This window comes from Rana temporaria, chromosome 11 (genome assembly GCF_905171775.1).
Source record: "Rana temporaria chromosome 11, aRanTem1.1, whole genome shotgun sequence".
In the NCBI taxonomy this organism is placed as follows: Eukaryota; Metazoa; Chordata; class Amphibia; order Anura; family Ranidae; genus Rana; species Rana temporaria.
Window position 1 is genome coordinate 83549464 of NC_053499.1, and position 26705 is coordinate 83576168.

Consider the following 26705-nt stretch of genomic DNA (forward strand, 5'->3'; position numbering starts at 1 on the left):
GCCAGCTTGGTAAAGGCTTGTGCCATTCCTTCATGAGGATTTGGGATGTATGTGGCAAAACAAGGAGACTTCCATCAGCCTGGTATTTTGATTACGTAGTCTGGTACTCCCTGTTGGGAGGCAACTGAGGCTGCTCCAATTCGGAAAGAATGTCCAGAGAACTGACTGGGGTTTGAAGCCCAAGTTACTTAGGAGGATTCTGACATGCTTGACACACTGGCTGACACTCAGGGAGCTGGTTTAGAAAGGGTAGCAACGAGCTACCATCAGATTGGCTGGGTAGATGGAGCAGTAGTGGGTCGAGCACCGTCACTGGGCGTCAGGCGTTGTCAGTCTGAAACAGGTTGATATCAACCCCAGGGGCTGGTTTGTTGCGTTTGCAGACTGTGAGAGTGTAGTGGTTCGAAAGCGAGTCGGGTGGCGTCGGAGCAGTGTGTGACTGCCGGAGCCGCTGACTAAATTCACTAGGTTGTAGGGAACCGTAGAAGGCCTGGTAGATGGCTGTTTGGGTGACTAGTCTGGGCAAAGCCCTAAACAGGGAACGAGTAAGGATTTTAGACATGTCCCTAAAGAGGGGACTCTTGAAAGGTAGGCGCTTGCCACTGACTACAGGTTGGTGCTTCTAATAAAAAGATAATACTACAGCGCTAATTAAATATTTAAAATTATGACATTAAAAAAATTACCAAATAATAAACGCAGCAATAAGTGATGTATGTCAAACAAATAGTGCAAAAATATATATAGGGTATTATGCGCTGAATATTAACTAAGATAATGTGAAAACCATAATACAAATGATTCAAAATCCAAAGTGTATATATACAGATCCAAAAAACAATTAGTCCAATTGCATGGATTACACCAGTGCTTCTCCTGTGAACAACACCCAAATCAGTGTAATGATTGAAAGATGTGGAATGTAATCACACTCTGTAGACTTCTGTTTCATATATGTGCAGCGCCTCCTCCACACTGATACAGCTCATAGAAATCAAACAAGAGAAAGAAAATCTCATAGCGCAAATAGCATGAACAAAAACGAATGGGATAAATGATTTCTGACAAGGTCACACTCACGAATCCACCAAGTTAAGACAGCATTAAACAACAAAGCACCAATCCTCCGATTAAGCCGCTCAGCGTGTCTGATGCACTCTCCTCATTCGGATCAGCGATCCGTCCCGCTCGTAACTCCTCTCCCACGCGTTACGTCACTAGACACGTGACTTAGTCATGGGTAACTGCTTGCCAGGTCTCTGCTGATGTTATTTATAGTCAGCGAGAAACTCAGGCAGAAACGGGATTTGCAGTAAGGGAGTATTTCATCTCACATCATCGCAGGCTGATAAGGATTGGTAAAATATTCATGTATATAATTTTAATACAGAAACAATTAGAATTTAAAAAAACAATCATTTATATTAGACAACTGGGGATATGCATATAAGCATAGCAGCCTCCAGTGGTCACAAGTGGTACAACACGTTAACCTCCAACAACTCATCAATTTATATTAGACAACTGAGGATATGCATATAAGCATAGCAGCCTCCAGTGGTCACAAGTGGTACAACACTTAAAAAGAACTCCAGCAACTTATCAATTATAATAACCATATCTGCCGGACATGATAAAAATTAATTGAATATACATAAATACATATAGAATCAACTATTTAAAATACCTGTTTAAAATACCTATTTAAAATCCAGAGAGGAATATATTTAAACATTAAACATATAGATATAAAAATGTAAAAATATATAAAATATAAAAACAAAATCAGTAATCAGAGATGAAACAATTAAGGTCAAATTCAATATTTAACCCATTTGGTGATAATGATCTCATTTCATGTATCCATCTTGATTCAGTCTGACTTAATTGCCGTACCATATGACTCCCCCTCCAATGTGGGTTATACTTGGCAATAGCCCGAAATTTCAGATCTTTGGGGTTATTTTGGTGACACATGGAAAAATGGCGTGACACATTATGATCAGGGAAGCCCTTTTCAATATTTTGAACATGCTCCCTGAGGCGTTTCCACAGAGGCCTTTTCGTACGGCCAATGTACTGAAGGGAGCATGAACATTGTAAGGCATAGACTACTCCCTCAGTTCTGCACGTTATTAAATCTTTAATTTGATATTCCTTTTGTGTAACGTTGGATACAAAACTGGAGCATTTTTGTCCATTAAAATTAGTATTTTTGCAGGCAAAACATCTCTTACAAGGGAAGAAACATTTTCCTTGAAAGAAGGTTAATCTGTTAGATTTAGTAGGGGGATCAGGTACATTCTTTGCCACTAAATCCCTTAAAGTGGGTGCACGTCTATAGATTATTCTTGGCATACTCGGCAATATGCATTGTAATTGTTTATCCGCCTGTAATATAGACCAGTGCCTTTTAAAGATGGTTTCCAATTGTTTGTGTTGGACGTTATAATTCAAAATAATAGGTACTTGATCGTCCAAAACTTTACTTTTGATCCTATCTTCTATTAGTGTCTCTCTAGGTATTTCTAACACATTTTTGATCTGTGTCTGTATAAAACCAGTATCATATCCTTTGTTCACAAACTTTTCGCCAATCATATTAGCCTGGTCCAAGAATGTTTGTGGATCAGTACAGTTCCTACGAATCCTGACCAGTTGCCCCTTCGGAATATTTATTAACCAAGGGTCATGGTGGCAGCTATCCACCGGTATATAGCTATTCCGCTCGACCGGTTTGAAATAAGTTTTAGTGGTAATCCGATGAGCTTTAAGTGTGATTTCTAGGTCCAAGAATTGTATAGTTTTTTCATTAATCATGTGGGTGAGTATAATGTTTTTCTGGTTCATATTAAGTTTTTCAAAAAATTGGATCAAAGATCCTTCATCACCTCTCCATATAAGAATACAATCATCAATGAACCTTTTGTAAAGAACTAATTGCTCAGGTGGGTCTTCATAGATAGCAGTTTCCTCCCACTCGGCCATAAAAACATTGGCAACACTTGGTGCATATTTTGCCCCCATGCCGATGCCATTCAATTGGCGATAATATTTCTGTCTGTGCCAAAAATAATTGTGTTGTAGGCCGAATGCCAAGCATCTCAACACAAACCTATTTTTTTTAGACACAAGTGACCCAAATTTATTCAGTGCCCATTTTGATGCCTGAATCGCCTTTATATGGTTAATAACTGTATAGAGCGAGGACACATCGGCAGTGGCTAGTAGATAATTCTCTGATCTATCGATCTTCACTGTATCCAAAATCTGAATCAGATGTTTCGTGTCCCTTAGATAGGCCCTTGTTTGTGGAACTAATGGTTGGATAAACTTATCTACATACTGTCCAAGTCTTGAGTTTATAGACTGAATTCCATTAATAATGGGTCTACCTGGAGGTCTGAGTGGGTCCTTATGAATCTTCGGAATTGTATAGATTATAGGCACCCTGCAATTATCTGGGACCAAATATTTTTGTTCTCTTTTATGAAGTACTCCTTTGTCCCTACCTCTTTGGATCAAATCAATTAGTTCTTCCTTATATTCACACGTAGGGTTTCCCCTGAGCTTAATATATGTGTTTAGATCTTCCAGTTGGCTTTCTAATTCTTCATAATAATATTCTTTAGATAATACCACTATAGCTCCTCCTTTGTCCGCAGGTCTAATGATGACTTGTTTGTTGTCCTCCAGTACCTTAATTCCTTTGTGTATACTTTTGGGATCCGGGACTTTTTTAGTTTTTAGTTTCTCTAGGTCTCTCAGTACCATTTTGTTAAAAACTTGAACATGTTAATTATTATGAACCTGAGGATTGAATAACGATTTATTCCTTAATTGGCTATGCTGAACTCTCCCCAAAAGAGTTTGATCCTGTTCTCCTTTTATGGGTTGGTTCATCATATATTTTTTAATATTTAATTTCCTGGTATATTTTTGTATATCCACATAGACATCAAATTTGCTCAGATTCCGTTTCAGAGCAAACTTGAGTCCTTTATCCAAAGTTAAAAGTTCCGTACATGTTAGTTCTACCCCACTGATATTATAAATTCCTTCCCCTACTGTACCTTTCTTCTTTTGGACCTCGTGTCCGCCTCTGCACCCTCTCTTTCCTTGGGGCTTCGCGTGTGTGTCATTTGGTCGTATCGTGGGGGTGTTCTGTCGCTCCGACGATACTCTAAAAAAGATCTAGAATCATTTTCCTCTCTGTAATTACCCAATGGCTCATATTTGTTATACATTGGGACGGGACTTCTTCTATTATCATGCTGATGATAGTCCCTGGGAGTTGAGCTCCATTGTTGGGGCAGTGCTCTAGGCTGTTGCTGTGAGTGGTTATCCCTAGGATCCCTATATAGTCATGGCTATAGTGCTGATGATCCTGTTGATATCCATATTGATGCCCCCCTGATTGATCCGGTCGATTTTGTGGAGTTTTGGATTGTTTTTGATTATTCTTGTTTTTCCAAAAGGCTTTTTTTGGAGATTTAGACCTCGGTTTTTGATTGTTTTTGTTACCCCACCAGGGTTTTGGAGTCCTAGGTTCATTATGATCATTTCTTGTTGATCGACCTTGGCTATTGGGGTAATGTCCATTTGGGTTATCCCTATACGGTCTTCCATACTCCCCTCCATTATTGCCAGTGGGTTCTGGAGATCTGTTTCTCATCTCTCTCCTAGGAGATACTAAACGTACCTCCCTCTCTGGGGATGATGATATTGATCCCCTATTACCATCCTTAAGGTTAATCTGCCATTTAAAGGTCTGGTGCTGTTCAGCGCATAATACCATATATATTTTTTTGCAATATACCGGTGGATAGCTGCCACCATGACCCTTGGTTAATAAATATTCCGAAGGGGCAACTGGTCAGGATTCATAGGAACTGTACTGATCCACAAACATTCTTGGACCAGGCTAATATGATTGGCGAAAAGTTTGTGAACAAAGGATATGATACTGGTTTTATACAGACACAGATCAAAAATGTGTTAGAAATACCTAGAGAGACACTAATAGAAGATAGGATCAAAAGTAAAGTTTTGGACGATCAAGTACCTATTATTTTGAATTATAACGTCCAACACAAACAATTGGAAACTATCTTTAAAAGGCACTGGTCTATATTACAGGCGGATAAACAATTACAATGCATATTGCCGAGTATGCCAAGAATAATCTATAGACGTGCACCCACTTTAAGGGATTTAGTGGCAAAGAATGTACCTGATCCCCCTACTAAATCTAACAGATTAACCTTCTTTCAAGGAAAATGTTTCTTCCCTTGTAAGAGATGTTTTGCCTGCAAAAATACTAATTTTAATGGACAAAAATGCTCCAGTTTTGTATCCAACGTTACACAAAAGGAATATCAAATTAAAGATTTAATAACGTGCAGAACTGAGGGAGTAGTCTATGCCTTACAATGTTCATGCTCCCTTCAGTACATTGGCCGTACGAAAAGGCCTCTGTGGAAACGCCTCAGGGAGCATGTTCAAAATATTGAAAAGGGCTTCCCTGATCATAATGTGTCACGCCATTTTTCCATGTGTCACCAAAATAACCCCAAAGATCTGAAATTTCGGGCTATTGCCAAGTATAACCCACATTGGAGGGGGAGTCATATGGTACGGCAATTAAGTCAGACTGAATCAAGATGGATACATGAAATGAGATCATTATCACCAAATGGGTTAAATATTGAATTTGACCTTAATTGTTTCATCTCTGATTACTGATTTTGTTTTTATATTTTATATATTTTTACATTTTTATATCTATATGTTTAATGTTTAAATATATTCCTCTCTGGATTTTAAATAGGTATTTTAAACAGGTATTTTAAATAGTTGATTCTATATGTATTTATGTATATTCAATTCATTTTTATCATGTCCGGCAGATATGGTTATTATAATTGATAAGTTGCTGGAGTTCTTTTTAAGTGTTGTACCACTTGTGACCACTGGAGGCTGCTATGCTTATATGCATATCCTCAGTTGTCTAATATAAATTGATGAGTTGTTGGAGGTTAACGTGTTGTACCACTTGTGACTACTGGAGGCTGCTATGCTTATATGCATATCCCCAGTTGTCTAATATAAATGATTGTTTTTTTAAATTCTAATTGTTTCTGTATTAAAATTATATACATGAATATTTTACCAATCCTTATCAGCCTGCGATGATGTGAGATGAAATACTCCCTTACTGCAAATCCCGTTTCTGCCTGAGTTTCTCGCTGACTATAAATAACATCAGCTGAGACCTGGCAAGCAGTTACCCATGACTAAGTCACGTGTCTAGTAACGTAACGCGTGGGGGAGGAGTTACGAGCGGGACGGAACGCTGATCCGAATGAGGAGAGTGCATCAGACACGCTGAGCGGCTTAATCGGAGGATTGGTGCTTTGTTGTTTAATGCTGTCTTAACTCGGTGGATTCGTGAGTGTGACCTTGTCAGAAATCATTTATCCCATTCGTTTTTGTTCATGCTATTTGCGCTATGAGATTTTATTTCTCTTGTTTGATTTCTATGAGCTGTATCAGTGTGGAGGAGGCGCTGCACATATATGAAACAGAAGTCTACAGAGTGTGATTACATTCCACATCTTTCAATCATTACACTGATTTGGATGTTGTTCACAGGAGAAGCACTGGTGTAATCCATGCAATTGGACTAATTGTTTTTTGGATCTGTATATATACACTTTGGATTTTGAATCATTTGTATTATGGTTTTCACATTATCTTAGTTAATATTCAGGTTGGTGCTTCTGTATGCCCTGTAGGAGGGACTTGACTGCATGGGCTCGAGAATACTGACAGTTTACTGGGGTCCTGCAGGGACAGGAAATGCTGGATGCCATCTAGATATGGCGTGATAGTATTGAGAAATGGTCAGCTGCATGTGGCAATACGATATGAAGGCTAGGATGTGTCCAACGTTGCCTATTGCTGCTCCGGGGCAAGGGGCCAAAAATTTGCGATTAGTGTTCCAAGCAGTGCGATAGGCCTTCAGTGTGTTGCGTGCCAAGGAGTGGTTAATAAGTTGGATTGCGTTGGTGAGATGTGACTTCAGTCCATCGTCAGCAATGTCCATGGTGGGACAGGGATAGTTGTTGGGTTGGCTCCAGGCTCTTGCTGGAAAAAACATCCATTCCAAGGTTGGAATAGGAAAGCGCATCAGCTGCTTTTTGCATTTGCCTGGAAAAGGTCTACATAAGATATTAACTGGTGACGGAGTGACAGCTGCGCGAGCCTGCGCAGGAAGTGATGGGGAGTGATTTAGATCTACCTTAATTGATGATGTCGGCTGTGGCCTGATTGTCTGTGGTGAAGAACAGTGTCTGTCCTGTTCAAGTGTGGTCCCAGACCTGAGCAGCTGCCACGATGGGGTGCAGCACGAGGTGTGATGAAGACTGGGTGAAGCAAAAATTTAAGAGAATTTCTGGGGGCCAAGTTTTGGAGAATCAGTGGCGGCCTAAAAATGGCTGCAAAAGCCTTTGGTGGCTCGGCTGACACTGCCGGGATGAAGATTGAAATGCTGTTCTATCAGGTGGGGAAGTTGTCCCACATAGCTAAGTCTGCTACTGATGCTTGGTCTAGTTTGAGAACTTGGACTGGATCTTGCATTGGTGTGAGAAAATCAAGACAATACACAGGTGCTCAACAAGACAATATACATGCACTCGCAGGCCAACGTGCACTCGCAGGCCAACGTGCACTCGCTGGTGCTGGATGAAAACCTGAACTAACCGCAGGGAAAAAACACAGAGAAAAGATGAGTGGCCCGCGTGCCACTGAAGATGAATGGCCAACTGGGTGCCACTGTGTGTTTGTGTGGCTGATTGTTTGTCACTGAGGTGTGTTTGCAAGTTTAGTTTGTATTCGGGTTTGCACGTAGGTGCCTGCCGCAAAGTGTTTTATACTCCTGCAGACAATATTGTGCGGTTGCAAGGGTGTCAGTGAGTGTCAGGTTGCTGGGACGATATTGTGTGGTTGCAGGGGCCTTGAGTATGAAGGTTTGTTTTGAGACGGCATTGCGTGTTTGCAAGGGTCTCAGTCTGGTTTGCTGAGACGATATTGCGTGGTTGCAAAGGTCGCAATGATTATGAGGTTTGTTTTGAGATGGCATTGTGTGGTTGCCACGACTTTGTATGGCTGCAAAGGTCTGAACGGGTGTCAGGTTGCTGAGATGAGATTGTGTGGTTGCAAAGGTCTAGACGGGTGTGAGGTAGCTGAGATGATATTACATTTAGCAAGGGTCTCAAATGAGTGTCAAGTTGCTGAGACAATATTCCCCTTTATTTTTATTTTTTTATGAAAACGACTGTGAATGAAATGCTGGTAAACATGAGTTACCGCATCTGGCAGTGTTTACAAGCTGCTACAGGCATTGGCGTTTCGAATGCGTTTCGAATGCCTCTGAACATCCGTCTGAACCCATTTTTTTTTTTTACCAACAGCAGTGTACATGAGGCCAAAGATGATTTGTCTGGCTGCAAGGGTCTCAATGAATGCCAGGTTGCTGGGGTGAGACTGCATGGTCACAAAGGTCTTTGACGAGTGGGAGGTTGCTCAAGACAGTATTGCGTGGTTGCAAGGGTCTCGATGAGTGTGGCGCTGCTGAGACGGTATTGCGTTTGCAAGGGTCTGAACTACGGTGTGATGCTGCTGAGACGGTATTCCGTGGTTGCAAGGGCCTTGATGAGTGTGGGGCTGCTGAGACGGTATTGCGTTTGCAAGGGTCTGAACTATGGTGTAAGGCTGCTGAGACGGTATTGCGTGGTTGCAAGGGTCTCGATGAGTGTGGGGCTGCTGAGACGGTATTGCATTTGCAAGGGTCTGAACTATGGTGTAAGGCTGCTGAGATGGTATTGCGTGGTTGCAAGGGTCTTGATGAATGTAGGGCTGCTGAGATGGTATTGCGTTTGCATGGGTCTCAACAATGGTGTGAGGCTACCGAGATGGTATTGCGTGGTTGCAAGAGTCTTGATGAGTGTAGGGCTGCTGAGACGTTATTGCATTTGCAAGGGTCTCAACAATGGTGTGAGGCTGCTGAGACGATTTTGCATGGTTGCAATGGTCTCAACAGGTGTCAGGTTGCTGGGCCGAGATTGTGTGGTGACAATTTTTTTTGCATTTTTAATTTTTTTTTGCAATTTTTATATTTCTTCTTGCGTTTTTTTTTTTTTTTTTTGTATTTATTTTTTGCATTTTTTGGCGTTTTGTAAGGGTCATGTGTTGCAAGGGTCTTAACAAGGGTGTCAGGCTGCTGAGTCTCCATGAGTGTGGGGCTGCTGAGACGGTATTGCGTTTGCAAGGGTCTCAACAAGGGTGTCAGGCTGCAGAGACGAATTTTGCGTGCTTTCCAAGAGTCTCCATGAGTGTGGGGCTGCTGAGACGGTATTGCGTTTGCAAGGGTCTTAACAAGGGTGTCAGGCTGCTGAGACAATTGTGTGCTTGCAAGAGTCTCCATGAGTGTGGGGCTGCTGAGACGGTATTGCGTTTGCAAGGGTCTTAACAAGGGTGTCAGGCTGCTGAGACAATTTTGTGTCGTTGCAACGGTCTCAACAGGTGTCAGGTTGCGGGGCCGAGATTGTGTGGTGGCAATTATTATTTTTTTTTTCTGCACTTTTATTTCTTTTTGCGTTTTTTTGCATGGTTGCAATGGTCTCAACAGGTGTCAGGTTGCTGGGCCGAGATTGTGTGGTGCCAATTTTGCATTTTTCACTTTTTATATTTCTTCTTGTGTTTTTTTCTTTTTTTTGTATTTTTTTTGGCATTTTTTTGGCGTTTTGTAAGGGTCATGTGTTGCAAGGGTCTTAACAAGGGTGTCAGGCTGCTGAGACAATTTTGTGTGCTTGCAAGAGTCTCCATGAGTGTGGGGCTGCTGAGACGGTATTGCGTTTGCAAGGGTCTCAACAAGGGTGTCAGGCTGCAGAGACAAATTTTGCGTGCTTTCCAAGAGTCTCCATGAGTGTGGGGCTGCTGAGACGGTATTGCGTTTGCAAGGGTCTTAACAAGGGTGTCAGGCTGCTGAGACAATTGTGTGCTTGCAAGAGTCTCCATGAGTGTGGGGCTGCTGAGACGGTATTGCGTTTGCAAGGGTCTCAACAAGGGTGTCAGGCTGCAGAGACAAATTTTGCGTGCTTTCCAAGAGTCTCCATGAGTGTGGGGCTGCTGAGACGGTATTGCGTTTGCAAGGGTCTCAACAAGGGTGTCAGGCTGCAGAGACAAATTTTGCGTCGTTGCAACGGTCTCAACAGGTGTCAGGTTGCGGGGCTGAGATTGTGTGGTGGCAATTATTTTTATTTTTTTCTGCACTTTTATTTCTTTTTGCGATTTTTTTTATTATTATTTATTTTTTTGCGTTTTTTTTTATAATAATTTTTTTTTTTTTGTAAGGGTCATGTGTTGCAAGGGTCTTAACAAGGGTGTCAGGCTGCTGAGACGATTTTGTGTGGTTGCAAGAGTCTCGATGAGTGTGGGGCTGCTAAAACGGTATTGCGTTTGCAAGGGTCTCAACAAGGGTGTCAGGCTGCAGAGACGAATTTTGCGTCGTTGCAACGGTCTCAACAGGTGTCAGGTTGCTGGACTGAGATTACGTGGCGGCAATTTTTTTGCGTTTTATATATTTTTTTCCTTTTTGCGTTTTTTTTTTTTTTTGCATTTTGTAAGGGTCATGTGTTGCAAGGGTCTCAGCAAGGGTATCAGACTGCTGAGATGATTTGCATGGTTGCAAGGTCTCAATCAATAAGAATTGGGTTACTGAGAAAGGATAGAAACACCTGGTTTGTTTGTACCTTAAGCAAGCAGTATAAGGTAGAAGGACAACGCCTGTTTGAATCGTAGGTTCCGCAGGGGCCACTAATGAACGATATGGGAGACAACAAATGGTAGCAAATTGATAAGACATAAAGAATGTAATAACAAATCTTATTTGCGACAGTGGGCCATGCAAGTGAGTTTGCGGCGGACTGTGGCTGGAGAGAAACATGTCGGGAACGTGTAGCGTGATGCCGGGTGTAGAAAATAGAACGCGATAAGTGCGTATCAATGCTTTGTAAGCTCCACTGCGGGAACCAAACATATGGTACAGGTGACACCATGAGTGGCCACGAATTTGACATGACAAACAAGCTAACAAATCCTACCTGGGACAGTGAACGTGCGACTGGGTTTGCTTTGGACTGGAGTGGATGTGCAACACATCCCAAGAGTGTGGTGTGGTGCCATGCATGACACACAGGCAATAACTTTGGTAAATAAATGAGAGAGAAGAGCCGTGTACAAGCAAATCGTAAGTTCCGCTGCGGGAACTAAAACACACAACATGGGGGAAACAATGAATGACAACGGTAGAAAGTATGCAATGTATCTGATACAAAATGGTTGTAAAATGCATGAAATGAATCCGATACGAATTGATAGTAAGGAGTATTGAACGAATCTTATACAAATTGGTTGTAGAGTGTATGCTACCCCTTGCTTTGAAACCGAACACCTACCAACCACCCATCCCCCCAGGCTAATCAAGTGCAGACAAGGCACCATGTGAGTCCAATTACCACCTCAATCTGCCAAAGAACCCATACAAACACATGTCAATCTCCAAATGGATTTACAAATGAATCGTATGTTTGGCAGAAGGAAGTTACAAATGTACTACGCCTGAGCCAAATGATGTTGAAACATGAGCAAAAGTAACTCAGAGGCAGATTTTTTTCCAAAAGGGATGCAGGATAGGAAGTATAATGAATTGCAAGATTGCACAAGATACGAAAAGGTTTGAATCCTACCTGCGAAATAAGCGGGAACCGCCGGCAAAGACCATGAAGGGAGAAGCCGCAAAGCGCTTGCGATGTCGAATGCGATTGAATGCGCAGACTCACGGACATGAGGTGAGCTGGGAAGAGTCGGCCCAGTGACGTGTAGTACCGCACACTGAACCGACAAAGAGCATGTGTGAGTGGGCTGCTTAAATACCCTCCGGGCTCCTCCCATAAACTCAGGCCACCATACTGGCCTTCTTATATATATATATATATATATATATATATTAAATGCGCTGCAGCTCACTCAGTCACCTGCCTGCCTTCCTGCCTTAACCCCCCTGGCGGTATTCCCGAGTCTGGCTCGGGGTAAGATTTTTATACCAAAATCGGTATCCCCGAGTCACACTCAGGCTCGCCACGCTGCAGCCAGAGACAAAATTACTTACCTTGTCCCTGGATCCAGCGGTGCCGCCGCGCTGTGTGAGCGAGCGGGACCTCGCTCGATTCACACAGTGTCCTCCTGTGCCGCCGATCTCCGCTCCCTGCAACGTTACGACGCACGGGGCGGAGAACGGCGCCAAATTTAAAAAGGTAAACAAACACATTACATACAGTATACTGTAATCTTATAGATTACAGAACTGTATGTAAAAAATACACCCCCCCCCTTGTCCCTAGTGGTCTGCCCAGTGCCCTGCATGTTCATGGTCATTGTCCTGATGGATGGAATAGCATGCCGCTGCAAGATGCTGTGGTAGCCATGCTGGTTTAGTATGCCTTCAATTTTGAATAAATCCCCAACAGTGTCACCAGCAAAGCACCCCCACACTATTACACCTCCTCCTCCATGCTTCACGGTGGGAACCAGGCATGTAGAGTCCATCCATTCATCTTTTCTGCGTCGCACAAATGTCCATTCCTTGTGATCTTTAGCCCAAACAAGTCTCTTCTGCTTGTTGCCTTTCTTTAGCAGTGGTTTCCTAGCAGATATTCTACCATGAAGGCCAGATTCACACAGTCTCCTCTAAGTTCTAGAGATGTGTTTGCTGCAAAAGGTGGCTACTTTGAAGAACCTAGAATATGAAATTTATTTTCAGTTGTTTCACACTTTTTTGTTAGGTATAATTCCACATGTGTTAATTCATAGTTTTTATGCCTTCAGTGTGAATCTACAATTTTCATAGTCATGAAAATAAAGAAAACTCTTTTGCCTCGTACACACGGGCAAACATGTACGATGAAAACGGTCCGCCGGACCGTTTTCAGCGGACATGCCCGCCCGGAGATTTCTGTATGATGGTTGTACACACCATCATACAGAAATGAGAGACAATCCACGCGGACAGACAGCGCGGTGACGTGTTCGCACCGTCGCCGCGACGATGACGCGGCGACGTGCGCAACGCTGAAAGGTCAATGCTTCCACGCATGCGTCGAAGTCATTCGATGCATGCGAGGGATGGCGGCCGCTCGGACATGTACGGTAAGTCTGTACAGATGACCGAACATGTCCAACGGACAGGATTCCAGCGGGCATGTTTCTAAGCAAGTTTAGAAACATTTGTCCACTCGAAAACGGTCTGGCAGGCAAATGTACTCTGGAATCCTGTCCGATCGGCCGTACACACATGACCGAACATGTCTGCTGAAACTGGTCCGCGGACCAGTTTCAGCAGACATGTTCGGTCGTGTGTACGGGCCTTTGAATGAGAAGGTGTGTCCAAACTTTTAGTCTGTACTGTATGTAGGAGATTGTATATATATTTTATAGAAATAGCAATAGTCCTGTGAGCCACCACTCCTATAGGCTTACATGTAATCAATATAAATAAAGCTGCTAGCGTGAAACACCCCTCATAAATTTGTGCCAAATTAAATGAATAAACAAAACGCAGCGCTGAGAAACTTAGTAGTGCACACACCACTACAAAAAACTGGTGAGTATCCAGTAAGTAATACAAAATGATGAAAATACCAGAACATTTTATGTACAGTGCAAATCACATACTCATGCGACACAGTGCAAATCGCATAATCGTGCAACACAGTGCAAAAACATGTATAAATATCAAAAAATGGTGATAAACAATAAATCCTAAAGAATGAATATATATTGAAACACAAGTCCTGTATTAAAGGGGTTGTAAAGGTTAGTTTTTTTTACTTTCTAAATAGGTTCCTTTAAGCTAGTGCAATGTTGGTTCACTTACCTTTTCCTTCGATTTCCCTTCTAAATGTTTTTTTTTTGTCTGAGTTTCTCACTTCCTGTTTCTCCTCAGTAAGCTTGCCACCGTCATCCGAGCCGTGGTTAGTCAGCCAGAACAGCTTACTGAGGAAGAACAGGAAGTGAGAAATTCAGACAAAGAAAACAAAGAAAAAAAAAAACATTTAGAAGGGAAATCGAAGGAAAAGGTTAGTGAACCAACAATGCACTAGCTTAAAGGAACCTATTTAGAAAATAAAAAACAAACCTTTACAACCCCTTTAAGTGATCCAGTGCATATAATGAATATTCCAAAGTGCTTCAGTGCATGTGATATTCAAATAGCAGCATTCCTGGAATGATAAGTATTACAGTTCATAAAACCACACAGCCCAGTGAGTGATCCAAAAAGCTGTATCAGAGTGCTGTCACACAGGTGCTCCCCCAAGGTAATGGACGCTCACCTCAGAGCGTGCGACCTTGCAGCTAAGCTTGGTCTATGCACGCTTAAGAACCACACCTGGGTTCTATTGGGCAATCCTGGGATCCAGGTCTCCTTAGTATATGTTCCAGATCATAGGCGATAGAAAAAAACTTGGATGGTGCAAGAAATGTTTTTAAAGGTTTATTAAATTAAGAAATCCCCTGCCGGGGTACTCACACAGCATGGGTGCGGAAGTGCACCACTCTAAAACAGGCCCATAATGATGTACAGAGATCAGGATATGGTAAAGTCCTCCTTAGTCTCACACAGACTCTCCTGCCGTCCTGTCCCCTCCCCATACTATATATATATATATTATACACTGCAGATCACTGAATCACCTGCCTGCCTGAAAGTGTCTTTGAACACGTACATCAGGAATGGCCTACTGTTAGGTATAGGCTTGGCTAGACTAGAATGCAGTGGATATATATGTAGGAGACTGTATATATATTTTATGCACTGCAGATCACTGAATCACCTGCCTGCCTGCCTAAAAGTGTATTTAAAGCGGAGTTCCGGCCACAATTTCACTTTTTAAATATAAATACCCCTGTAATACACAAGCTTAATGTATTCTAGTAAAGTTAGTCTGTAAACTAAGGACCGTTTTGTTAGGTTGTTACAGCATTTAGACACTTTATAAAATAGAAATTGACTGGGGCCATCTTAAGTGTGGGCATCATGAAGCCAGACTGTATGACTTCCTGGATCAGGTTTCAGCACCTGTGCTGTCCAAGTCACATGATTCTTTGAGACTGGGGAGTGCACAGACTCCTGGAAAGTTACACCCACTACATTCCCAGGAGTCTGTGCGGTGTAGGTTAGGAAACATTAAGCACCTAGGTGCAGGAAGTGGGAAGATTAACTATTCTGCCTAGCAACAACACTTTGAAGGCATCTAAAAAAAAAAAAAAAAAAAATTCGTAAAGGACTAATGACATTTTTTTAAAACTACTGATGTAATGTTATATTTATGGGTGGAACTCCACTTTAAACACGTACACCGGAATGGCCTACAGTCAGATATAGGCTTGGCTAGACTAGAATGCAGTGGATATAATGTGTGTATATATATATATATATATATATATATATATATATATTAAATGCACTACAGCTAGCTGAATCGCCTGCCTGAAGTATATTAGATACAGTACACCAGGAACGGTCTGCAGTGGGATCTAGCTAAACTTGATACAGTGTATATATATATATATATATATATATATGTGTGTGTGTATGTATATATATACTAAATACACTGCAGCTAAATGAATGGCCTGCCTGCTCAAACTAAATGAAATTACACACTCTCTCTCTCTCAACGCCAGCGACACACTACACAGGGCCGACGTGCAGGCGTTCTTATATAGTGTGGGGCGTGTACTTAATCCCCCGAGCCATAATTGGCCAAAGGCACCCTGCATTTGGCCAATTATGGCTCTCTTTGCTGACGGCGCTGTGATTGGCCAAAGCATGCGGGTCACAGTGCATGCTTGGCCAATCATCAGACAGCAATGCACTGTGATGTCGCAGTGCATTACCGCTCAAATTTGGCGCGAACGCCCCATAATGTTCGCTATTTGGCGAACGGGCGAACAGGCAATGTTTAAGTCAAACTCATGTTCAACTCGAACATAAACTCATCCCTAATTGTGACGATTGGTATGCCAGGAAGCTGATGAAAGCTGAAAAGTTTAGCAGTTTTTAGCCACCACCAACAGGACTTGTCTCATATGTGGGGTTATCTTCCCTCGTGCAGGAAGCACATCTTCCATTACTTTAGAAAGCCAGATTATAATGTTCTCAACCTTCCAGCAAGTCAAACAGACTGCATGGATTACTGCAGACTACTCCTCTACCATTTGAGACCATGGGATATAAACAGATGAGCTAGGACTCGTCCCAAGTGAGAAACTAATACTGTCACCCTCTCTGAGGGCAACTCTACAGTATTCTCCTGAGTGTCCAAAATGTCATTATTATAATGAGTTTAGTTGGCCTTCCCCAGTTGACGACCTATCCAAATTTGATCTGAGTCTGAATCAGAATTTGCAGGACCCAGAGGAAGTTGAGCAACACACAGACCATGGTCCAGTAGTGACCATCCTGCATGAGCAAGTTCTACAGGTTTACTTAGCTGGACAATAGTCCAGCTAAGGAACCTGTAGCACTTGCTCATGCAAGATGGTCACTACTGGAAGTAATGTTCTGGAAAATGTCTTGGGTATGTGGAAAGGAATGAACTTGAAGTGAAACTCAGAAGCATGGGTGTACCGAAACATGTATGTACACATCAACTAGATCTAGAGACAACCCACAGCTGCCTTATCTGATGGCTTGAGTGATTGCTCTAAATGATTATATATGAGATTTTGGATCTTGATCCTTTCTTCTGCTTCCTTACAACAATGCCAGAGCTTTTGCAAGGCAAACAAAACAAACACAAAATGCTAGACTAACCAAATCGCGGGTGGGGCCACAATTTTCCAGGGAGGAGAGACTGAATCAGTCCCAACAACCAGGCAGAACTGTTTTACCTGCAGCCAGAGACCAGCATCCGGCAACCCCAGTACCTGGACATGGGGGAGGCTTCCCTCTTATAGGCAGTTTACACTCGAAAGGAGGGAGCTTCGCCACAGGAGAGGCTGAACTTGCGCGGATAAGCCAGATGAACCCAGCAAGGTGAGGGCAAAATTAGAAATGTGAAAATATCTTTATAGCTATAACTGGCTAAGCATTTGAGGAACAGAAAGAGAATGCCGCCTTAGAGACGGTGACTTATTTATACATTCCTTATTGGGCGAGGGGTGGAGCATTTACCCCTACGGGTATGCTATTCTGCTTGTGTCAGGAAAAACCTAATGTGAATAAATTGCTAGGACCAGATGGATTGCACCCTGCAATCATCAAAACTCTGTTTTAAGTTATAGCCAGACCATTATTCCAATTTTTTAAGGAAACCTTACTGAATGGAATACTACCATAGATTGGAAAAAAGCAATTTTTAAAAAGGTTAGAATTTTAGACAATTTTCATGTAAACACATACTATGGGCCAGATTCACAGCGGACTTACGACGGCGTATCTATGCGCCTGATTCTTAGAATCAGTTACACATAGATTTGGCCAAGATACGAGTCTCCTACGCCGTCGTTTCTTGGGTGCAATATTTACGCTGGCCACATGGGGCGCTTCCGTAGATTTACGCGTTGAATATGTAAATTAGGTAGATACGCCGATTCACGAACGTACTTGCGGCCACTACGCCGTTTACGTAAGGCTTACGTCCGGCGTAAAGTTACCCCTGCTATATGAGGCGTAGGTAATGCAAAGTATGGACGTCGGCAAGCGTATCTTTTTACGTCATTTACGTAAGTCGTACGTGAATGGGGCTGTGCGTAGGTTACGTTCACGTCACAGGCAATGGGCCTGGCGTATCTGATGGAGTAAATTCAACGTGATACTGAGCATGCGCGCGCATTCGCCGTTCGTTAGGCGCGTCATTTACGCGGGGTCAAGATTGATTTACATACAACACGCCCACCTCTTCCACATTTGAATTACGCGGGCTTACGCCAGCCCATTTACGCTACGCCCCCGCAACTTACGGAGCAAGTGCTTTGTGAATACTGCACTTGCCCGTTCAAGTTATGGAGGCATAGCGTAAATAGGATACACTACGCCCCGCACATAGATACGCCAGGATACGTGAATCTGGCCCCTAATATATATATATATATATATATATATATATATATATATATATATATATTATTCATACACACACACACTTTTTTAGTAGGAAATACTAAAATGCTTGCCTTTGAAACAGGGACAAATCTTCCAGACTGTGGCTGCACCTTCTCTGTTGTATTGGCCAAGAGCTAATTCCATATAGAACAATGGCATTCCAGCAATGATAAGGAATAGAGTGTATGGAATAAGAAAAGCACCTAGAAGAAAAATAAAATGCAAATGTTATGTCCCGGTACAATAATAAAAAAAAAAAAAACACACACACACACCATAATGTCAGACATCAAATGTACCAAAACAACATCAACTGAATTTTACACTTAATAGATATGACGGCTACAAAAACTAATATAATATCAATAATAAAATATTTAGACATAAATAATGGTGCAAATGAACCATGTGAAAATAGAAAAAATAATAAAGTCCAAAGTGACAATCCCAACACCATAAAAAACATATATAAACTTCTGATTTCATGTGTCTTCAAGTATATGCTTCACAACGGCTCTTATGGTGTAGTACGCTCCTGGGATTTGTAATTTCCGGGTCCCACATGTGATATCCAACTAACCAGTATATTCAGAACTAGGGATGAGCTTTGTGTTCGACTCGAACGTATGTTCGACTCGAACGTATGTTCGATTCCAACATCGTCTGTTTGTACGTTTGACGAATTTCGAACAAAACGGGTCGTTCGCGCCAAATTCGAGTAATGCACGTCGGCCCATAATTCACTGCGGCGTTGCGCGTTGATGATTGGCCAAGCATGCACCATGACCTTGCATGCTTGAACAATCACAAGGCGCAAAAAACGAAGAACCACAATTGGCCAAAGCCAGGGTGGCTTTGGCCAATTATGGCTCAGGGGGTTTAGTACACGCCCCACACTATATAAGGCGTCTGCATGTAGTGTGTTCCAGCTTTGTTAAAGAAAAGAACAGTCAGACAGTTAGAGAGAGAGATATAGATAGAGACACAGGGGCAGATCCACGTACATCGGCGCATATATAGACCGACGTAGCGCATCTCATTTACGTTACGCCGGCTCAACTTAGAGAGGCAAGTACCGTATCCTCATAGTATTTGCGCCCAAATTTGCGCCGGCGCGATGTAAATTCCGAGGCGTGAGCCGGCGTAATTGAAAGTGGGAAGGACGTGGGCGTGTTCCATTGAAATGAGCCGTGACCCTATGCAAATGAAGGGCCGGCCGGACTGCGCATGCGCATGACACTGACTATGGTAAGAGCCTCTCTGCGCTTGCTCAGAACTCGGCTCGGCGCAATCAGTGAGATAGGAACTAGGCCCGGCGTACTTAGTGAGATACGCCCAGGGCATAAATAGGCCCAGACATACGCCCTTCCATTGCAAAAGTACATCCATTTGTTTCCCCCCCTGAAGCAAGGTGCTTTTGTTCAATTGTCTGTTGCTGTTTGTTGGTTTGTGTCGTGTCGTGTCGGTGGGGTTTTTGGAGAGTGTTTTGGAGAGTGTTTTGGAAAGATGACTGAGAGGAAGAGGAAGCTAAACTATTCCTTGCGGGAGAAGGAGATCATTGTGAGGGCCATTACCCAATTTGGTCGTTTTCTGCATGGCCCTGAGAGTGCCAACACCACCCCGGCCAGGAGGAGGCAGATACTGCAAGACATCACAGACAATGTCAATGCGTTGGGTGGTGAGACCAGGACCCGCAGTGGGATCTAAAAAAAGATCAATGATCTCAGGCGTGTGGTCCATGGGAAGCTGGCAAAGATTGCAGCACATGCCAGGGGCACTGGAGGGGGACCTGCATGCACTATTAGGATGAGTGCTGAGGAGCGTGCGGTGGCCCAGTGCTTCCACAGGCAGCAAGTGGAGGGGCTGCCTGGCTTTGACTCAATTGAGGAGGCTGTGAGGACAGGTAAGTGTTTTTTGTTTTTTTCTATCTGGTGAGCAGCATGTGTGGGGGGGGGGAATATGTGACAAGTGTGTGGATCCTCCAACCTGTGTATGTTTTGTGTCATCCACAGATGTGCAGGAGGGTGCTGGGCCATCTGGCCAGTCCGCAGCCTCCACCGGACATGAGTCTGAGGAAGACCCCCAGGCAAGCCCGGAGTCCTCTGAGGAGCTTGAGGAGGAGGAGGTTGAGGAGGAGGAGGTGATGTCGGGGAATGATATCACGCTCCATTTGGAGGAGGCTCCCCCTAGGGCTGGCAGCAGTCAGGCCTCCATCAGGGGTAGCCCCTCCCACTCCTCCCCCAACAGGGCTTCCCACCAGGGGTCTCCCCTACTCCCAGGCCACAAGCCTCATCTGGAGGCAGGAAGGCGACCCGCAAGACCAGGGGGGTGGCAGAGGTTCTGCCGGAAAACCTAAGAAGGGACCAGGCCGTCAGACCCGCCATCTGGGTCAGGTCACCCAGACTTTGGGCCAGATGGAGGAGAGCCTGGCCTCCATCAAGGAGTCAGTGCAGGACATGTCTTGCAACTCACTGGCAATGATTAACTGCTTCAATGATATGCAGACTGCCACAGCAGGCGTGGGTCAGGAGGTGCGTGCCCTGACCCAGGCTGTCCAGGCCAACACGGCAGCCCCCAATGTGGGCATCACCAGAATCGCTGTGGCCTTGAAGGGCAGGCCGTCAGGTGGGCAGAGACCAGGGGATGCTCCTCCTTCCCCTAATTCCCCCCCATGAGTCTCCCCTGAGGAGCCGGGGCCGTGGCCGCCCCAGGCGTGGGTCACGCCAGCGGCGTTAAGTTTTTGTCTTTTTTTGTTTTCAGTGTTTTACGTTTTTTTTTTTTTTACTGTGATTATGATTTGTTTTATGTTTGTGAATGATGTATGATTGTGGGGGTGACATTCCTGCCGGAAAAGGGGTGTCACCCTTGGTTGTGGTGTTGAAGGGATCCCCAGGACCAGGGAGAAGTCATCCCCAGGTCCGTGTGAATGGTGTATGAATGTACAGTGACATAATTGGAGCCTTGGCGTGGCGTGGCGTTGCTACTCCCAAGTCCTGCATGGTGGGCTTGTGCTAATCCAATTTGATGAGGATGTGATGTGTCTGTGCTAGGGACCACAGTGGTGTGCATGCATGCATTCTCATTGTGCCATAATGAATGTGTGTGTTTAACGTGCAAAGATGCTTACTGCGAGGCGTCTCCTGACTGCTCTTCCCTCAGAAGACGGGGTAGCCTCGGTCAGGGGGGGATTGTCTGGTTCGGGGGTCAGGTCATCACGTATGTCAATCTTCAGGCCCCTTCTCACGGCAAAGTTGTGCAGCATGCAACATGCACCGATGATCTGGCACACAAAGTTTGGGGAATACAACAGGGTACCCCCAGACTTATCCAGGCATCGGAAACGGGACTTCAGGAGGCCAAAGGTGCGTTCCACCACTCCACGGGTACGTGCGTGTGCATCATTGTATCTTTGCTCTCCTGGGGTTTAGGGATTCTGGAATGGAGTCATGAGATGGGGTCCAAGTGCATATGCAGAGTCACCTGGAAGGGAAAAGACAGGAGGATGTTAGTCATGCATGTGCCCCTCATGATGTCTGCATCATGGGGGGGACAGTCATGCCTGACACCCATGTCACTCACCAACCAGCCAGCTGTCCCCATACATGTTCTGTTCGAATTCCATTGGGATGGGGCTTTGACGGTATATATGTAGCTGTCATGGCTGGATCCTGGGTGTTTGGCACGGACGTGCCATATGAGGCATTGGGCATCGGCTATCACCTGTACGTTGATGGAATGCCAGTGCTTCCGATTATGGTATAGGTGCTCTGTCTCATGGGGGGGCCGTAGTGCCACATGTGTGCAATCAATGGCCCCCACAGTGCGTGGGAATCTGGCAATTCTGTAGAAATCACGCATTGCCTTCACCCGCAGGTCCTCCTGGGTGGGTCTGATGATTTGGTTGGCCATGCATCTGAGGATTGCGGGGATAACCTGGTGCACACATCTGCTAATGGAGGATTGTGCCATCCCAGCCACTACTCCACTTGTACGCTGAAAAGAGCCACTGGCAAGGAAATGGAGTGTTGCCAGTACCTTGACCAGTGGCTCCACTGCATGTGAGCGGTGTGTCTGGCTGGTGATGTCATCTTTCAGGGCTGTGGTTAATTCCATGATGGCAGTAGGGCTGAATCTGAAGATGCAATACACCTCAGAATCACACATGCCAAAGACGTTTATGCGCGGTCGGTATATCCTCTCCCGTGCCCTCCTCCTCCTCCGTTCCCTCCTCCTTCTGCGCGCATCTAAAGCCAGTAGTATAGCTATGACCATGGATGCCCCTGGCATGTTGGCATACAGATTGTTGTCCTGCAAGTGTGGCTGCTCAGCTCGTACCTAACGGTGTTGACCTGCACATGTCTGGTGCAAAGTTAAAGCTGCTTTTATGAGGGGTAACTTTAGACCGGACGTACAGCTGATGCGCACAGCGCGTAGCCTGCGCCGGACAAACGTACTTTCGCCGTATCTCCCTCATTTGCATATTTGCATTGCAAAACAATGGTGCGTCTAGCGTATTTTTGCGCCCACGATGCGCCGGTGTAGAAAGATTACGTCGGACGGAAAAATCTGGTTTTCAGGCGTATCTCGTTTTGGGGATACGGCGCACAGATAGGCCGGCGCATATTTACACTTACGCCGCGCATCTCGAGATACGCCGGCGTAAGAGCTTTGTGGATCTGGCCCTCAGTGTCTTTTCTACTAGATAGATAGATAGATAGATAGATAGATAGAGCAGGAAGGCTAGTCAGTTTAGTTACATTTACAGTGTGTAGAGGATATATGTACATCCTAGCGTTGTACACATATTTATATACTGTATAGCTTAGCTAGATCAGCTATTCCTATTGTTAGGCAGTAGATTGTGCTAGATGCAGTGCTCTAACGTGTTGTATTGCCTGCATAGTGTTTAGTTTACACCTAAACAAAGTACTCAGTGTTAGTGGACGTGTGCTATTTAATTGCCCATAAACGCATTAGCACGTGGGCTATTTAATAGTGTAAAAAGGGGTATTGCGTGAGTGAGAACGTCATTCGCAGTCGGTAGAAAACGTTGTCAAAACGATCGTGCAGTACAACGATACGAAACTTGATTTTTGGACTTTATGATCAGTGGATGAGTTTGTGGGTTAGATATGGGGAGAAAGCTAAGGCTTGACTGACATTAGTTTTTTTTTTATACATTTTGACTTGCAGAAATAATGGAGGCCTTCAGAGAACAGGAGTTCTTCACAGAATTTGTTCAAAGGGGGCCCCGGATGGCAACCCCCTTTTTTTCTAGAATTTTTTTTTCACAAAAAAATAATTTATTGAGCCAAGATCTGGCATTGTAATGCCCCCCCCCCACCCCTAAAATAATCGACATATTGTTGCCACACAGCACGTGCACTTTGGGGGGCCAAGCCTGTATGGACAGTCTCACGGGCCACCACCACTGGAACATCAGTGGCCTCATCAGGCACAAGTGTCATGTAGTTTGTTGAGGGTCTCTTTAGGAAATTGTGCAATATGCAGGAGCAAAGTATGACATGGTTCTGATGCTACTTAAGAAACCTACAGTCCTTATTTTGTTTGCACCGCCTGTATACTGCTGTTCAAAGTATATAGGGCCAAACGGTCTTGTCAGGGCCGATCCTCGCTATAGGCTCACTATGCAAGCTGCAAAGGGCCCCCAAAATTACTAGAGGCCCCGCCTGGTGAGAAGTCATTTTCGCCCCCCTCACCCCGCTTCATTTCCGACAGCAGAACACCCCCTCACCCGGCTTCTCAACTTTCTTTAATGTGACATGTCACTGTCGTCAGCGCCGCCCCGATTCTCATTTTTAATGTGCCATGTCATTTTGCTTAGGGCCCCAGGGAGGTCAGGATCGGCACTGGGTCTTGTAATGACTTGGGGGGAGTGGTGGCGGGGAAACTCATGCTATTTTTTTCAATGATTTTTATCCATATTGCAGGGACCAAACATTAAATTAAAGCCGCAAGCAGTATTAAATTACTTTTTCCTGAGAGTAATCTCATGTTGTGCAGGGACATTTCTAAACACATGCCACTACTATAGACACCCAGCAGGTGCCATATTTAAAGGAATTTTTTTTTCACTTTAAGCATCATTAAAATCGCTGCTCAAGAAAAAACTACAGTTTTTAAAACTTTTTTTTCCATTGATACATGTTCCCTGGGACAAGACCCGGGTTCTCAAAGATGTTTTCCAACAATAACTTGCATATTGGGCTTTAAAATGAGCACTTTTGAATTCGAACGTTCGAGTCCTATAGACTTCAATGGAGTTCTAAATGTTTGCGCGAACGGTCGGTCTGTTCGAACGTTCTGATGCGAACCGAACCCGGGTATGTTCGGCTCATCCCTATTCAGAACACTGCTGCAAGCCTGATATACTTCATAGTGTGTAGACACCTAATGCTGGAATTGGCACAGTCACGTGTGAGTGCAACTTTTCATATAAATTTGAACCTTTTTAAGAAAACGTACTACACCATAAGAGCTCATTCAATTAAAAAGTGGTCTAATACCTTTGGTGAGTTGCCATCTACCTTATGAGCACTCGTGGTGAAACATAAACTCGAAGACACATCAAACCAGTAAATTATATATGTTATATGGTGTTGAGATTGTCACTTTGGACTTCATCATTTTGCTATTTTTACGTGGCTCATTCGCACCATTATTTATGTTGAAATATTTTATGTATGATATTTTGTAGCGCCAATACCTTTACCTTTGTTTATTCACTAACCAAGCTCATACCTTTTTTAAGGGTACATGATTTAATATCACTCCAGTCGCCATTACCAGCCACTTTTCTTTTTATATATATATATAATATCAATTATAATTCCTGTAAAATGAAACAATGCTTTAAAAGTCTCTTAATTATGGATTAGAACTGTGATAGTATTAAAAGGTACAACTAATGGCATTTCAGTGCCACCTATCAGTGCTGCATATTAGTGCCTCTTCATCAGTGCCACCCCATCAAGGTCCTTCAGTGCCGCCTCATCAGTGCAGTTTATCAGTGAAAGAGAAAAATTCTTATTTTCTGACAGAAAACCTTTTTTTTCACAAATTTGGGCATTTTTTCAATTTTAGCAAAAAAATAAAAACCCAGTGGTGATTAACCACTTAACTACTTGCCGACCAGCCGCGGTCATTCTACGGCGGCAGGTCGGCTCTCCTGGGCGAGAGCCCGTAGCTCTACATCGGCTCTCTTTGCGGCCACTAGGGGCGTGTGTGCGCCACCGGAGGTGCACGCGCCCCCCGCTCGTCCGTGACTCGACTCGATCGCCGCCGGGCACCCGCGGTTGCTTGTTACAGAGCGGGGACCGGGAGCTGTGTGTGTAAACACACAGCTCCCGGTCCTGTCAGGGGGGGAAATGCTGATCCTCTGTTCATACAATGTATGAACAGAAGATCAGTGTTTCCCCTAGTGAGGCCACCCCCCCCCCCCCACAGTAAGAACACACCCAGGGACATACTTAACCCCTTCCCTGCCCCCTAGTGTTAACCCCTTCACTGCCAGTGGCATTTTTATAGTAATACAATGCATTTTTATAGCACTGATCGCTATAAAAATGCCAATGGTCCCAAAAATGTGTCAAAAGTGTCCGAAGTGTCCGCCATAATGTCGCAGTACTGAAAAAAAATCGCTGTTTGCCGCCATTACTAGTAAAAAAAATATATTAATAAAAATGACATAAAAATACCCCCTATTTTGTAAACGCTATAACTTTTGCGCAAACCAATCAATAAACCCTTATTGCGATTTTTTTTTACGAAAAATATGTAGAAGAATACATATCGTCCTAAACTGAGGAAAAAACATGTTTTTTTATATATATTTTTGGGGGATATTTATTATAGCAAAAAGTAAAAAATATTCATTTTTTTTCAAAATTGTCGCTCTATTTTTGTTTATAGCACAAAAAATAAAAACCGCAGAGGTGATAAAATACCACCAAAAGAAAGCTCTATTTGTGGGGAAAAAAGGACGCCAATTTTGTTTGGGAGCCACATTGCACGACCGCGCAATTTGTCAGTTAAAAAGATACAGTCCCGAATTGCAAAAAGTGCTCTGGTCTTTGGGCAGCAATATGGTCCGGGGGTTAAGTGGTTAAGGACCAAGTCTCTTTCTGAGATTTGGTGTTTACAAGTTAAAATCTTTTTTGCTAGAAAATTACTTAGAACCCCCAAACATTATATAAACACCCTAGAGAATAAAATGGTGGTCGTTGCAATACTTTGTCACACCGTATTTGCACAGCGGTCTTACAAGTGCACTTTTTTGAATAAAAAAAATATTCAACAGTAAAGTTAGCCCAATTTTTATTTATATTGTGAAAGATAATGTTACGCCGAGTAAATTGATATCCAACATGTCACGCTTCAAAGTTGTGCCTGCTCGTGGAATGGCGACAAACTTTTACCCTTAAAAATCTCCATAGGCAATGTTTAAAAAATTCTA

The 26705-nt window shown here is 43.7% G+C and overlaps 1 protein-coding gene across 1 annotated transcript in view; it reads right to left on the bottom strand.

Annotated features, from left to right (window-relative positions):
• Positions 1–26705, bottom strand: part of SLC6A2 (solute carrier family 6 member 2) — an 821078-nt gene that overhangs the window by 677883 nt on the left and 116490 nt on the right. Inside the window, exon 3 of the mRNA XM_040328742.1 lies at positions 18301–18432. Coding sequence (XP_040184676.1) covers positions 18301–18432 — 132 coding nt within the window. The remainder of the gene's footprint in view (positions 1–18300; positions 18433–26705) is intronic.